Source organism: Cryptomeria japonica, chromosome 2 (genome assembly GCF_030272615.1).
Source record: "Cryptomeria japonica chromosome 2, Sugi_1.0, whole genome shotgun sequence".
Lineage (NCBI taxonomy): Eukaryota > Viridiplantae > Streptophyta > Pinopsida > Cupressales > Cupressaceae > Cryptomeria > Cryptomeria japonica.
The window spans coordinates 313,793,466-313,810,635 of record NC_081406.1 but is presented as its reverse complement, the minus strand read 5'-3'; the positions used below and the strand labels follow the sequence as shown (position 1 = coordinate 313,810,635).

Here is a 17,170-nt window from a genome sequence, read left to right as displayed (position 1 = left end):
ATTTCACACCATTTCATGTCCAAATAAAAACTTACTATAAATAGTAACCTCATGTAAATGCAAGGTTGAAACACCATTTTCCCAACAATCTAAAACCCTAAACTCAAAGAATGAAAGCAAAAGAAATAGAAGTGTAAAAATGCCACATACCTGAAAATGCTGACTCTAATCAAGATGAGAAACAAAGAACTCGAAGAGCTCCACCTTGAGAATCAAAAGAACAGGATAAAATTGAAATCCACAGCTATAAAGAACGACTTACTATCAGACAAATATCTTGTATTGTGTATGTAGAGAGAATCAGTAAAATATTGTGATTGCAATGGCTAAATCCTAAGAGTCAATTACTAAAAAATCAAGGGATTATCTTTAGGAAAGATACTTCATTAAAATAATGTTTGGTTTGTCTTGAATGTACTCAATATCAGTCTCCTAAGGTGGTTGCCAAATGGGATATTTGCAATTCAAATTACTGCAGAATACTAGGACTTGAGGAAAACATCTCAAGAAGTGCTGCTGGTAGCAGATGAAGTTAGTTTTGAGAAGGATTTAGTTTGCCTGAAGGAGAATGATAGATTGATGAAAGTGATTGTTGCAGAACTTTGAGGTCTAATAAGGAAGGTGTAATTGTCACCTGTTGACCCCAAGCCAGATCTCACATTGTCATTGAAAGGTTTTTAAGAAAAGAAAAGTGTAGATGAGGTCTTTGGGAATGCAGAAAGCTGCTTATCTGGAAAGAGATGTCTGGGTAAAGATTTGCTCATTTCTTCCTCAAAGGATTTCTAGATTGTAGCCCCAGGCATGGAAGATAATAATGACAAATTGCAGAGACCCTTGATGAGAAGTGCAGGACACAGTTGTGAAGAATGCATAGTGGAACTATATATTGAAAAGTTTAACATACCCATGCAATCACAAACTGAGTAGGGATTAATTTAGAAGAAAAAGAAAGTGATGTAGAGTGTAAAAAACCCAGAAAAGAAAGAGATGCTGCTGCTAGAGGGACTGTACAGCTCATCGTTCAGTGGGCAACATTTAAAAGAATGAGGGTAGTCACAGCTTGTGGAGATGCAGAGATATGGAGACATTTGAAATAGACTTTGGCACTATTTGAATTGACCTAACAATGAATGATGATAGCAGAGAATTTGTGAGAGTAAGATTTCCATCACCTAGAGATAAGTTTTCTAATTTGTGTGGTCAAAAATGGATTGTGGGGTTTATAGAAGAGAAAATAAATTTTCATAAAAGAAAGCATTGCTCTAGATCTTAACATCAATCCACATACTTTTCCATTTAGTCAGACTTTAGGGCCACTTGTTGAATCTGCCCTTTTGGAAGTGATTTTTTCAAGTAATGTTGTTGATAATGCTACACCTTTTAAAACTATGACCACTAAGCATATCATTGAACAGTTTCACAGAAGAGTGGTGTAGAACAAATGTATAATGGGTAGACAACAAGTAAAATGTGATCAAAGATTTATAGGCGTCCCACTTACTACGAGAGGCTTGTACATATAGTTGAAGATAAATTAAAATATTGAAGTGTAGGTCTGTGCCCTTTTTTACTTGATAACTTCTTGCAGATTGAAAATGACATGGAGGTTTTAAAAGTGGAGATGGATTGTTTATTTCAAGTAAGTGTTTGTAGGAGAAATAACTATCAATTTATTTTGACTCCTTCAAGGAGTATGTTTCAGCTCATATGCACTCCCATAAATCAAGCACACTTATTTCAAGAGGAATGTGCAGGCAGAGGGCTAGTGATTACACTCATGGGAGTAGAAATTTAAGGGATCAACTGAAAGATCTTTGATCCAATTTTCACCCAATCTGATCCAAATTAGGAGGTTATGTGCAACTGTTTGTTTGCTGATAAGTCTTTGGCCAACGTATGTTGGAAGGGGTTTTACTGATTTTTCTTGTTTGATTGGTTTTTTGATGTTTTAAGAGAGATTCTTGAATGCAATATAAAAGAAATTGCTGTTGTGAACTAATATAAGGCATAACACATAAAATGCAATCAAGGAAACTTTCTTTTGCTTAATAGAACGATGTACATACCATTAATAGGATACCACAAGTTTGATATAAATTTCCAGCCAATAGAAATATAGAAATCAGCCCCAATAATTGCTAGAACCCTAATTACACCCTAGGGTTTGATGCCCTTCTTCCCAAAATGGAGTAGCTAGCTGGAATTGAGCTGGAAATAGATGGTAATGACCTCTAGAAGGTCTGCCCTGCAACTAATTGTAGAAAACCTGCCTTCAAACTGATAGAACTGCTCAAAAATCCCCAAAGAAGGCTGCCACAAGCACACTGAAGCTGAATACTGATGAAAAGTGTCACCTGGACAGATGGGTTTTCGTTCAAATCCCCCAATTCTTCCAAAAGTTGACATTCCTGGAAGTCCCAAGCTGCTGAAACCCTCATGCAAGTTGCTGATCTGAAAATAGAGGCATAAGAATGAGAGAAAATGATATGAAAATTGCTTTTTATGAGCTCCCAAGAAGTTCACCCTTTTGGGAGTTACTATTTGGCCTTTTAAAACTTAAAATAATCTTGAGGGTCTATTTCCTCATTGAAAATTTGGCCCCCTTTTAAAAACAACTTGAATTGCTAGGATGGGGTGCACTTTTCACTATTCATCTTTATGTTTTTCAATTACTATTCACGTTTCACTATTCACATAAGGCCAACATTAGAATTTCAATTTTAATCATAGATATAACTCCCAAATACCAAACTGAAAGACTTGTGAAGCTCCCAGACTGAATCCCACAACCTCGGGTTGGGTCTCAAACCACCCTGCTGACCTACGAGACCCCAATAGTAGGTCAACCTCCACCAAAAATCTGATGCCTAAGGAAGGGACATTACATCAACATGTAGATCTAGATCACCTTAAATAGAATATGGTTGATGACCTTAATGCTGAAATTGATGAGCTCTTTGAAGGAATTGTTGATGCAACAAGTTGTTCTCCCAAACAAGCAGAAAAAAATGCTGTTGAACAATGTGTATTAAATATGGTGGATAATTAGTGAGTATTACTGCTATTAAATATGGTGGATAATTAGTGAGTATTACTGCTAAAGAGAATAGTTCATTTGTAGAAGTGCCCAACATTAATGAGCATGAATTCATGTTATGTTGCCTTGCCATGAAGTGGATCATGTTTTTGGAGTTTTCATTGCTTGAGGATAAGCAATCTTGGGAAGGGTGGACTGTAATGCCCCTACCTAAATTAAATGCTATGTTATTGAACCTATCAGCCTTTGAGTAATTGATATAAGTAAATCACGATAATGCAAGATGGCAACAGTTACTATGACAGTCGATCCACAGTCAATAATCAAAATGAGGCGATTTCTTTACATCTGTGATTTACGTCAAACAAATACTAAATGATAATTGACTAAAGTTCATAAGGCATATAAAGGGTCATGACTATTGGAGAAACAAGGGTATATAAAGAAGATAAATTGACGGGAGGGGATAATGAACTTCAAAAGACATGATATATTTTTCCTTGTGAATTATTCAATGAACTGAGGATAAGACCTCTCAAATATCAATATTACACTCACAATAAAACTTGCATAATTGTAATGACCCCTTTTTAATTCCTTTAGTTTCAAGCCCTAGCACATATAATATGAACTTGCAACAATTGATTATTAATAAGAATTCCTGATTATTAATTATTACTAAGATTTGTTTCATTATTCTTTCCTCGAGAAACTGATCAAATTTAATTATAAGAATGATTAATTGATGTAATTCTGTGACATATGTGACTTTAACAAAATTTTAAGTTGTGTTGTGCGTGTCGCACACACACCCCGTCTGTGACAAGGGACCCCACTGCTCGGAGAAAAGGAGAGGGAGGCGTTTAAGCGAAGTAGATCATAGCTGCACTTTCAAACCTAACCTTTGCAAATGCCTCCTAAAGTCCAAAATCCATGAGAGAGGGAGGGTCGTTGAAAGGTTCAGGCTTTGAAAGCCACCAAAATCCCAAGCTTAGGGAAGTAAAAATCGCTCATTCCATGCCAAATACCCGAAGCCCTAGAAGGTGAACAAATAATCAAAATCGCACAAAACACTTCCAGAAGGCCGAAAACAAAAAAGAAGGTAATATCATGCGAAATCCTCCAAGGCCGAAATGTGAGGTAAGGCTCTCAAAGAGGCTCATCAAGCCGAAAATCATTCAAACTCGCAACAATCTAAAGACCTGAAAATCATGAAATAAGGGGTGCTAAAACTCAAAAATCGGCCTAGTAACCCGAATTGCAAGGGTGAAACTCCAATATCCTTCCATAGGCCGAAAGTGCCAAAATGAGGGAAGTTGCGCGATTTTGCTTGGAAGCTCGAAATCCATAGAAAGGGTGCATTAATATGAAAACCAAGTCGCACGATTTAGCTTGATAGGCCGACATTGACAAAGCATCCAAATCATGTAACATTGTTGCCTAGTGAGCCGAAAACACAAAGGCCTCCAAATTGCTCAAAAAGGCTTCATGGGCCGAAAATGGAAAGGATGCCGAATTCGTGCAAATCACCTCACTTAGCCGAAAATGGCACCAAGCCAAAATCGCGCATAAAGCCCAAATAAGCCGAAATTCTGAGAGATAAAGGAGAAATCACGCAAAATGGCCCTTTGAGCCGAAATTATTTCAAGAGTTAAATCACGCAAAAAAGGCTCATTTGGTCAAAAAGCACCAAGGAGTCCAAATCTCGCAAAGTAATCAATTTGGCCGAAGTTAGAAAATGTCTAAATCTTCCAAATTGGCTCCAAGGCCGAAATTCCACTTAAAGTCACAAAATCGGCCTAAATGGCCATAATGCAAGGCTAAAACTTAAATTCGGCCAACTTACCCGAAAGTTTGAGGACAAGGAAAAGGTGAGGAAGGTCTGAAATCACGCATTTCTTCTGAACAGGTTGAGTTTCCAAGATTCAAATCACGAATTCCCCCTTATTAGGCCAAAAACAATGAAAAGAGTTGTTCAAGTAAAAATTGTGCAAGCTCACAAAGTCAACTTAAAGACCGAAATTGGAAATCAACACAAGACTCGCAAAATCTCCTCCTAAGCCGAAAAGGTGAAGAACATCCAAATTCGCCAGTCCTCTCAAATGCCGAAAAGCTTCAACAAAGGCACCTCAACCATTGAGCTAGAATCTCACGTTTCCCCTAAGAATCCCAAAATTGTGAGGAGTTTTATCCATTTGGTCCAAAACTTTCAAAAGGGAGAGAAGACGTTTTAATAGAAAGTCTCGCATCTTGGCCAAAAGGGCCGAAATTTGAAGGGGATTCATAATAATCATTGAAAATAAAGTCTTGCAAAAGACTTCAACTACCCGAAATTCCAAGACTCAGGTGATTACAAGGTTAGATCGCACTTTTTGATTCAAGGGTGTGAATTTCAGAAGTAAAAGTGCTGTTAAAATGGAAAACCAAAATCTCACATTTTAGGTGAAGCGTTCGAAATTGAACTTAACATCTCATAGTTCACCTCTCAGGCCTGAATTTCGTCTAAGTTGGAGAGTGAATCAAGACGTAGGATTGGATTTCACGTTTGAGGAGAAACATTTAAAAGATGCATTTCACAAAAAGCTTCTCAAGCCCGAACTCCATCGAGACGTTAAATAAAATTTAATATTTTTCAAATTAATTTAATTAATTTTTCAAATTGATTGCTCAAAGGTGAAATTGATTGTTCGCAAGAAAATGACATCGGGAGGAGCTAAAGTGACGACTTAACATAGGATCAAAGCCAGACGCTGGAAGATGGAGAAGAAGATGGAGGAGCGCGAGATCAGAATCAAGCATTGGGAAGCATGCCGCTGGACACCAAATTGAAGTCCACCACCGAGACCAAAGACCGAAGAACATTCAGAATGCAGCAAGTGCACATTCCCAGAAGGATACACTGCTGGAAGAAATTCCAGAAATTCAGTTTAAAAGACACTGTTTTATTGTAAAGAGCTGCCTGTGGGTCCCGCTTAAGATATTTTAAAACAAGGGGACACAGGTCAGTTATGTTCAACTACTGGATAGACCCAAATTGAAGCCAAATAGTGATAGGTACTTGAAAAGGTGGTTGTGCAGATAACTTAAAATTGAGTGGGCATGGGTTAAAGCTGCGAGCTTCTAGAGGCTAGACCAGGGCCCTTGGATGTAGTCCATCCTGGCCATTGGTTCGAATTGTAAAATCTATAAGAGGCAGAGGCCTTTCTATTGTAAAGGGTTAGACTCTAGTTAGATGGTTAGATTTTTAGAGTTTTGTAGAAAGTTAGATTTTAGGAATAGCATAGAAATGCTGCAAAAGATTGTTGTAATGGTAGCTGAAGCAAATATATGAACATTGAAATATGGTGTTTATTGTCTTTGTTTTCTTTTGTTTGCATGGTTTCTTTCAGCATTTTAGATAGATCTTTCTTTTGGGTGTGCAGGTATTTGATGGATTTAGGCTCATACCATTGAGGATATGCTGATTGTGTATCCTTGTGTATGGCTAGTCTGAGCCTTTAAATCATGCTTAGTTCAATTGCAGGTGTTCAATTGAGCTGCACCATAATTGGGTGCTTAGCCATGCGCCTGAAGTCTGAAAATCTTCCAAATCCCCTTGAAGTTGTGAGTTATTCTGGCTAAGCAGGGATTGGTTTTGTTGAATCTATCTACCCGCACACCAGCCTTGTTAATTTTAGGTCTCCTATCCCTCCTCTTTTGCTTTTATTTCCTAGTTCGAGAATCAGATATAGACCAACTTGTTGCAAAAACGTAAGTTCCCTTGTGCTCCCAGCAAAACTCATCGACCATTGAGTTATCCTATAGTCAAGAACTGACATTTGGAACCTTGAGGTTGTCCCCTTTGATCGATTAAAAACAGCATTAGGGCTTCCTTATACAAGAGAGGATAGGATACTCGACGAGATCATTCTATTCTGCATTGGCTGGATAGAGTTGCAGCAATGCGACTTTAGACACGTCAACAAGTTGCATCTCTGATATTCCTTTGACCATTCTTATATCATACTGACCATAATTTTGACAGCTTTCAAGTTTATGTCATTTTGTAGTAGACTAGTATATTAAACTTGATAGTAACTTGTGATCTTTTCAGTCCACATAACGGAGGAGGTTAATTACATAGGTCGACATGCTCAGTAGCTTCACATTGCTTCAGACTTATTGAACTCCTGGTGAATGTGAACCACTAATATTTGCGGCAAGCTCAAGTCTATATAATCTCAGTTATTACAAACTAAAAAAAAATTAAGAGAGGAATTGTATTATAAAATGTAAACAGCTTATAATCATTTTATACTTTGTACTTTAGGTTTAATGAATGTGCTATTGAAGGTTTATACTTTATACAACTTAGGAAGTGGTTAACTATTTTGTATGTAGATCATATTATTAAAATTGCTTTTATTCTCTAGTTCCTCATCGTATCGTTATAATTTAAGTCATGTTTTGTTTACCTAGAATTAATGAATGGTTAAGGCATGGATTCATTATGGTTTCATTTCCCATTGAGTATGTGGTGAGAGAAAGTCCTAATGGATCTCTCTTTCAATCCTATTTTGTCCATGCAATACAGACAGCTGCCATTGTGTGAATCCTTGTGCTGCAACTGAATTTGAAGGTGAAATCCTTATCAGGTGAGTGGGTGCCTGCCTCCTGTTCCTCTCCTCCTTCCACTACCTTTTAAACAATGACTGAGAATTGACTGAAGCTCTGATATCGTTATTTGTGATTGAAATGATTCTCAGGAAAAAAAACATGGAAATTTTGAACACAAAAAACTATTAAAAAATGGGGACACCTGCTCACTTGAGATGCATTGTACCTGCAAATTCCAACTGTAACACAAAAGCACTCACAAAATGACAACTCTAGATGCTGCATTGACAAAATAAGACTGAAAGAGATACTTTTATTAGGGCTTTCTCTCACTATATACTGGATGGAAAACTAAATGTTGTTAACCAATGACTTCGTTCATTAATCCTAGGTAGATGAAACATGACATAAATAATAATAAGCCTATGAATTAAGGAATCAAACACAAAGTGTAATAAATTGTTGTGCCTAGGTACACAATATTAGATAAGGCTTTATAACTGAAACATGGTTAATATTTCAAGTGCAATAAATTCTCAATTGGCAGGCTTGGAAACTCAAACAATTGTTGTTTTAAGGCTGATCTAAGTGAACTTCCTTTTTGGCTGTAGACCTTTTGAAGTAGCAGTGGATTACTCAAAGTTCTAGTTGTAGATAAAGCTTCTCTGCTACCAGTGTATTGGATACCGTAGGCTAAATTTATATTTATTTGAATTTACCAAATATAATATATGTTTGATATACCGAAATAATGAAATTTGTGAGCTAACAGGTTTTTGCTGATGTCAAAGTGTTTAGATCTAAATTTTGGAAAGAAATACTCGTTAATTTGTTGAAATAAGATTTTGAGAGTGAATTCTAGGGTTCATAATTGAATGGAAACACACCATCTTCCAGTATTATAATTGGATTCTTCTGACCATAGATATTCAGTCCAATGCCAGCAATATTAACTTGGAGAGATTCAAATTCACAAGCTAACCAATTGGAAGTTGAAGCTAAAGGGTTAATATGTACAGTGCTATGATTCCAAAGAATACATACCCGCCAGAAGCACCTTAGGCATCCACTGCGACTCCTTTCTATGATTTCCATGACTGTTATAACTTATAACAACTCAAGAAGGTCCTGTGGGGATAACTTAATTTCTTGCAAAAAAAAGCAACCTCTGTTCTGACAAGTATTAGTTTGTGTTTTACCAAATGGCTTTTGTTAGGGGCTTGCTTTGGAGGAGGGACCTCCCACCTCCACCTTGTGAGTTGACGATCTCTTGTTTGTTGAGACCTAGCTTCCAAGCCTAGCTTGGTAGTGACCTGAGGTCTTTACAATTGTCTTCCTGCCTCTTCTTTCTGTGCTAAACTGGTAACTGAGTTAAGGTCCACATTTGATTCAGCCAAACCACCAAAGCTTGCTAGAAATTCCTCCACCTCTACATTGACAAGCTGTGAATCCACCTCCAAGGATTGGCTTGTTCCTAAAGCTTTTCAACAAAAATCATTCCTCACCATAATCTGACTCATCCAAAATCAGGGAGGAAAACTTCTTTGTGTCCATCATGGGAGCGGACTCCTCTTTCTTTTCACCTGACAACTCAACCAAAGTTGGAATATAATAGTATTCTCTTGAACTGGCAACTTCATTGCACTTGGACTTACATCACAAGGGGATGACAAATAAGGAGGGAGAGAATATTTTTCTTTGGAAGCCACAGTTACATTGAAAGCATTCCAATTTGGCATATCTTAAAAAATCATGGATGATTTCTTAGGTATAAAAACTCCCTTCTTTTATTGGAAATCTTTTTCATCTTCCATAACTTTCCTTGCTGAGAGGAAAGGCCACGATGACTAGGAGAGCATCCTTTTTCTGATTGCTACATGAGGAGGCCAGATGCCCCACTCTGTGGCAGTCATAGCAACAAAAGGGGATTCCTTGAAAGTCTAGTTCTTGAAAGAAACACCCTGATTGAGATGAAATACAAACCTTTTTGGGAAGGGGTATCTTTATCTCACCTGAGTTTTTGTCCTTGCAAAGAAAGAATGCTTCTTTTACAGTGAGCAGCGATTCACCTCTATTACATCACCAAGCAAATTGTAAAACTGAAATCAGCTACAAGGACATCCTGCTCACAATACTCCAGATTCAAATCATACAGTCTGACCCAGATCTCAGTCATAGAAGACTGGAACCCTTCACACCAAATTGAGAGACCTAGATTTAAGCTCAACCCTATATCCATTGATTTCTGGAGAAGTACACTCAAGAAACTCTGGATGCCTTTGTTGAGAAGAGAAATTGACAAAGAAATGTCCTCGGGGAGATGGTCACTGAAAAATCATGGTGTCATACCTCATTTGTCCATGCCTGATCATTTGAAATTGAAAATCTTTTGCCTCTATAGAAACATATTGCACCCTTTTGCAGCGTGGATTTCCCAACACCTGCATGCTTGCTTGTGGCACTGAAACCGGCAGTATATCTCTAGAACCTTCTATCAACCTTTGCTCCAAAGGAAAAAATGGAGAGGAAAACACGTTTTTTCTGAACCTGTGAAGCCCAACAGGAACTGCATTTGTTCTTGTCACTAGGCAGCTCTGTCTTCTAAAAATCTGATTACCTGAGAAATAACCCCCTCCTAAAGTGCTGACAAAATCTTAATACCATCCATGATCCCCCAGAGGTCTGAAGCACCTGGAAGCAGAATCCCGCATAAAAATAATTGAGATACTTTCCTTCTCAGATGCCCGCTTCTCATTATTCCATGCCAATATTTTAATTTAATTAAAGCTTGTTGAATAATTTGATCGTTTGTGATGTTTGTTAAGCTGTTAGTTCCATGCATGAATGACAATTTACCTCAAAGAAAAGGATTTGAATCTGCACTTTGAATAGGTCAAACACAGTAGTTTTTTACATATATTATCTTAGTACTTGGGTTTTTGTGATTCAATTTGTTGATTTCACTAACTAAATCTTTTATTAAATGTTTATCTGGTTTTAAACCTCATCGGTATGTTGTGACCCATCTGTCTGAAAGCATCTGAATACTTTATAAACGAGATACATGTATCTCTACTGTCCTGAAAGATACTATGCCAACTAAAATTTAATTCTTGAGGTTGCAGCATCATTGCCGTTGCTGTGGGAGGACTTTGTGTAATGAGCATTCATCAAAGCAAATTGTAAGTTGGCCCAAAGGTTCTTGATATTCCTTATAAACCGTTGCACTCTTAATTCTTTTGTTTTTATGGTCTGAATCTTGGAATTTTTTGAGCTCACAGCCACTGCCACAGTTTGGAATACATTCTGCTGTTAGAGTATGCAACGACTGTTTCAACAATTCTACACAGTGAGTTTTTGTCTCATTTGTTTAAGTACATCTCGAACTTTTTCTCATTTTTCTTCCTAGCCCTTCTTTGTTGCGATTTTTCTCTGCTTCTATATTGAAGATTTTTTTGCTCCAAGGTTGTTTGCCTACCATATCAAATTATTATATAAAGTAGGCTTGATTCAATTGCAGACTCATCATGGAAGTTATTTGTTAACTGTGGATATCCACGGAAGATATTTGTTTAACAGATTGGCTTTCTTGCAATTGTCAATCACTTTGTTGGAAATTGCAGTTCCTTCATCTTTCTTATGCCTGTGTGTTCATTTAATGACCTTCCTTGTGCTTTGTATTTGTATAATAGAGGAAGCTGAGATTTGGTCAAACAAACTTGGTTTGCATTAATTTTTTCTATACAAAGACAAAGAAGCACTTAGTGAAGCCATGAAAGAAAAGATTGAAGATAGCTTTGAAAGTGAATTTCAATAGAAAGTCAAAACACAGTGGAATGAGACTCCTATGAAACGGTTGTAGTTGTTGAAGTACTTGGCAAAGATGGGAATGAAAGAGCAGAAGAAATTAAATTAATTTCTATTTCTTATTTAAGTAATGGTGTGACTGAAGAATGCAGGTCTTGGGATCATATACCAAAGACTGTCTATGTTAATGCATTAGTAGCTTCTGCAAGATAAGACTCTCCTAACTCAATAATCTCCTCTATTCTGTTATTGGCTTACTCATCTATGCTATTAGATTATCTGATTCATGCTTTATGTTTATCAGACTATAACATTGATCATAATTATGATATTGACATTGGATAAAGATGGATTAGATCGACGACTTGCTTAACATAGTTAAGCGTCGATCTAAATGCTATCAGGCTAGTAACCCGATAGCATATTAATGTTGATTCATTTATGAATCGGCATTAATATACTATCGGGGTATTAATCCGATAGCATATGAAATGCAATTAGTTATCGGGCTTGTTTACTTTGACACCGATTCACTATCGGGTGTGTTTATTGATCTGTTATCATTTACAATGATACCGATTCATTATCGGGTATGTTTATAGATCTGTTATCATTTACAATGATACCGATTCAATATCGGGTATGTTTATAGATCTGTTATCATTTACACTAGCACCGATTAGTTATCACCAAGTGGATCGGTTGATGTTTGTAAGAGTCACGACCAAGTGACATCTTGGTCGGACATGTCTAAAATATCGGGTATGTTTATAGATCTGTTATCATTTACACTAGCACCGATTAGTTATCACCAAGTGGATCGGTTGATGTTTGTAAGAGTCACGACCAAGTGACATCTTGGTCGGACATGTCTAAAAGACATGTCCGATCAAGCTGCCACTTGATCGTGACTACCTTACTATTTATACATCATTCAAAAGAAAGGAGATGACATTGAAATCGATACATGTTCATCCTCCATACCTGCAGCAAACGAAAGGAAAATATTATTGTCATAGTCATAATACCAAAACTTTAAATACACCATCAAACATATAACTTGTTTATTAAATTGGAAATTGCAATAACATTTACATGGTATTAGAGCCAAGTTGGTCGAACTTGAGGCTATTCAATTTCGTGAAACAAATTTAAGAACAAGGTTATATACTACATCACATTTCTCCAATGGCCAACGCTATCAGATTCGAAGACAGACTCGGAGGTGGCGATGATTTTTCAGCCTGGAAATTTAGAATTCAGATGATCTTAAAGGAGAACAAAGTGGATTCATTTGTTCAAACTAAAAATGACCAACCTGAAAATGAACCTGACAAAACAACATGGATCGAGGGAAATGAAAAGGCAATAAAAATAATAGTTGATGGGGTGAGAAACAACATAATGCCCATCATAAGAAAACATCAGACAGCCTATAAAATGTTCAAAGCACTTGAAAGCACATTTGAGATATCAAATGCAAGTCGAACTCTAGCATTAAAACGAGAAATAAATCATATCACCATGAACAAGGGGGAGACAATCAACGCCTACTTTATGCGGATATCAATTCTAAGAGATGAACTAGCAACTCTGGATTACGAGATCCAAAGCAAAGAGTTAACACTCATTGCTCTAGATGGGTTGCCTAGTGGATGGAGCACATTCGTCCAAGGCATCAGTGCAAGGTCCAAGTATCCTAAGTTCAAAAGATTAAGGGATGATTGTCTCCAAGAAGAATCAAGATTGAACAAAATGGGAATGAAACATAAGAATATAGATGAAGACCTACAAGTCCTAAACACTAACTCCACCAAGCAAAACAAGAAAAGGCAGTTTAGAAAGAGAAAAGGTCGTCAAGGCAAGAATACTTCAAAGAAGGACTTATCTCACATTCAATGTTACAGATGTGATCAGTTCGGACACTATGTTGCAAAGTGTCTGGAAAGAACCAAGAAACATGCTACATTTGCCAAAGCAGGAAAGACTAAAGGGGAAGATGACTCCGAAAAATATGTATTCTACTCAGCACTCACAAGCCAAGCTTCTAACAAGATCAACTCATGGGTGATTGACAGTGGTTCATCCAGGCACATCACAGGGTTTAGAGAAGTACTTGACTCCATGACAGAGGAGAGTGATGAGGACGTAACCATCGGAGATGACTCCACACATCCAGTCAGAGGAATAGGAACCTGCACCATCAAATTGAAGACAGGCATATCCTTGCGGCTCGAAGGAGTACTATATGCCCCCGGCATCAAAAGGAATCTAGTCTCTATATCGGCACTGGAAGATAATGGATACAGAGTGACATTCATGGACAACAGAGTATTGGCTTGGCCAAAGAACTCTTCCATCAAGAAGGCAAAGACCATTGGACAGAGACAGGGCTATTTGTATGAGTTGTGCACGAAACCCAACCTAGCCCTAATCCATGAAGCCACTAATGCAAATGAAGTTTGGCATAGAAGATTAGGCCATCTGAATTTTAGGGCTTTATCTTCAATGGGAAACTTTGTCACAGGTCTACCCAAGTTAAAGCAAGATCATTCAGGGGCATGCAAAGGATGTGCCCTAGGTAAAAATACCAAAGGTACATTCCAAAATAGTACTAGGAAAACTAGTAAAATTCTAGAGTTAGTTCATTATGATGTATGCAGACCTATGTCCGTATCCTCTCTAGGGGGATTCTTGTATTATGTAATATTTGTTGATGACTACTCTAGGAAGACTTGGATCTACTTTCTGAAGAGTAAAGAATCAGAAGAGATCCTCTCTAGGTTTAAAGAATTTAAATCACTAACTAAAAACCACTCAGGAAACAAAGTTAAAACCCTAAGAACCGACAATGGGGGAGAATATAGATCAGATTCGTTTAAAGAATTTTGTAGAGATAATGGGATTAAGAGGGAGCTCACTATACCTTATAACCCCCAACAAAATGGGGTAGCTGAAAGGAAAAATAGGACTATAGTCGAAGCTGCCAAGGCCATGATTCTAGATCAAAACCTTAACACAAATCTCTGGGCAGAAGCATCCAACACCGCTGTATATATACAGAACAGATGCCCTCACTCCCATCTTGAAGACAAAACTCCTGAGGAAGTATTCACTAAAATTAAGCCAGATATCAACCACCTTAGGATATTTGGATGTCCTGTCTATATCCATGTACCTAAAGAAAAAAGACTAAAACTAGAGCCTTATAGAAAAAGAGGATTGCTTGTAGGATATAGTGAAACCTCCAAAGCCTACAGAATCTATGTACTTGGTCAAAGAAATATTGAACTAAGTAGGGATGTAATCTTTGAGGAGGACCTAGCCTTCAAAAGAGCTCAGAGCTTCATAGAACCTGAAATCTATGTCCCTACCTCTAACTTAGATGAAGATCCTGCTCCTGAGTTTCAGAGGGAGAATCTAGATGAAACTGAAAATGAAAATGAACACTCACCTAGAAATCTCAAGAAAAGACCACTATGGGCCACCAAAATAGTAGAAGAAGCTCAGAGGTTTGCTGCTCCTTCAGGAACCTTCATAGAAAGCAAAAAGACTAATAAATTTACTAGCTATGTTGCTCTTATGAATGATCTATCTAAAAACGAACCTGACAATGTAACAGATGCCCTTAAACATCAAGTATGGAAGGATGCTATGTCTGAAGAGTATCAATCCATAATGAAAAATGATGTATGGGAGATTGTTCCAAGGCCAACTAAGAAATTTGGTGTTTCTTCTAAATGGCTTTTTAAGATCAAACATGCAACAGATGGTAGTATTGAAAAACATAAGGCAAGATTTGTAGCCAGAGGGTTCTCTCAAAAGGAAGGAATAGACTATGAAGAAACATTTGCTCCTGTAACCAGATATACCTCAGTAAGGACTGTGCTAGCCATTGTAGCAGCAAAGGGATGGAAGGTACATCAAATGGATGTAAAGACAACTTTTCTTAATGGAGAGATATTTGAAGAAGTATACCTAGAGCAACCTGAAGGGTTTGAGATTTATCATGCACAGTCTCATGTGTGTAGACTCAAGAAAGCTCTATATGGGCTTAAACAGGCTCCCAGGGCCTGGTATGAAAGAATTGACACATATCTATCAAAACTAGGCTTCTCTAAAAATGATTTAGATCCTAATCTCTACTACAAACAGAATAAAGGTGATATGCTAATATTGATTTTATATGTTGATGACTTATTAATCACAGGAGAAGATCACCTTATAGATCAATGCAAGAAAGAGCTATCCAAAGAATTTGATATGAAGGACTTGGGATTCCTTCATTATTTCCTAGGGTTGGAAGTATGGTAGAATTCTGATAACATTGTTCTAAACCAAGGCAAGTATACCTTGGACATCCTGAAGAGATTTGGAATGCTAAACTGCAGACCCAGGACTGCTCCAATGGAAACCAATCTTCATAAACTTAAAGAAGCAGCAGCAAAATCACCTTCTACTGACCCCACTCTATACAGGCAAATGATTGGGTCTCTTATGTATCTGGTAAATACAAGGCCAGATATCTGCTATGCAGTAAATGCTTTGAGTCAGTTTATGTGTGAGTCAAAGGGGATACACCTGGTTGCAGTAAAACACATTATGAGATATTTACAAGGCACCTTAAATCTTGGTCTCAAGTATGAGAAGGTTGATCTTAATCTACACGGATTCACAGATTCAGATTGGGCTGGAAGTGTGACTGACCGGGAAAGCACCTCTGGGTGCTGCTTCAGTTTGGGATCATCCATGATATCCTGGATCAGCAGAAAGCAGTCTTCTATAGTGCAAAGTTCCACCAAGGCCGAATACATTGCAGCCTCCATGGTTGCCCGAGAAGCAGTGTGGCTTAGAAAGTTACTTGTGGGATTGTTTGGTGCATAGTTGAACTACTCGCGACTCGGCTCGACTCGCCAAGCCCTCGAGAAAAAAACTCGGCGAAAACTCGGGAAAAACTCGGAAAAACTCGGCGAAAAACTCGGCAACATAAAAACACGCTTAATTTTAATAAAAAATGCATTTTTTTTGCAAAATTTAATGAGAAGATGCATCCAATGAGTCAATAAATGATAACACAAAAGAAACAAGCTGATTCTAGATATATTTAAATACAAAATGTCTACAAAATCGCATCCTCATGAGAAATGCTGATGGCTGGAAGCAAAATAGTAAATAGTTTTTGTAAAACCAAAAGTAAATACAACTTCCTCTTCCCAGCTCTAGCTAAAACTAGTTTCAAACTTTCATCATATTTGAAATTTCATCATTCATACTCATAGTTTCAAACTTTCAACTCTAAAATGTATAATACTAGGATTTCTTCAATGCTAATTATGTTATTATATGGAGCCTAATCAGACTCGGAGGTTAAATTTTCCCTACTTCCATCAGTGCAGTTTCCCCCTATATTTTTCGATGGGGGTTAGGGGGCGGCGCCCCCAAGTTGAGTCAAGGGGCATCGCCGAAGGATCCTGAAATTTGACTAAGTTTGGAAAATTGAAGAATCCTCCAAAAACTAGATTTTGCATTATAACTCCTGGAGGTCTGAAACCACTCTCAAACATCCTGACAGTATATATGGAATATAACTTAAAGTATAAGAGTTCTTTCTTATACTTAAATGTTATATTCCATATATGAATCCTGACGGAGAGACCAAATTTTTTCACATGTTTGGGCCTCTTTTTTTAGTCTAGCTGAGTTTTTAAAAGAAACTTGCCGAGTTTTTGC

At 37.4% G+C, this 17,170-nt stretch overlaps 1 protein-coding gene across 3 annotated transcripts in view; it reads left to right on the top strand.

Moving 5' to 3' along the window:
* Positions 1 to 17,170, top strand: part of LOC131070224 (E3 ubiquitin-protein ligase PIB1) — an 86,493-nt gene that overhangs the window by 16,088 nt on the left and 53,235 nt on the right. For all 3 annotated transcript variants that reach the window (XR_009112294.2, XM_058005727.2, XM_058005726.2), the window contains exons 2-3: positions 10,759 to 10,815; positions 10,915 to 10,982. Coding sequence is in view for 2 of the 3 variants with exons in the window: in XM_058005727.2 (XP_057861710.1) it covers positions 10,759 to 10,815; positions 10,915 to 10,982 (125 nt within the window). In the remaining variant the exon portion in view is untranslated. The remainder of the gene's footprint in view (positions 1 to 10,758; positions 10,816 to 10,914; positions 10,983 to 17,170) is intronic.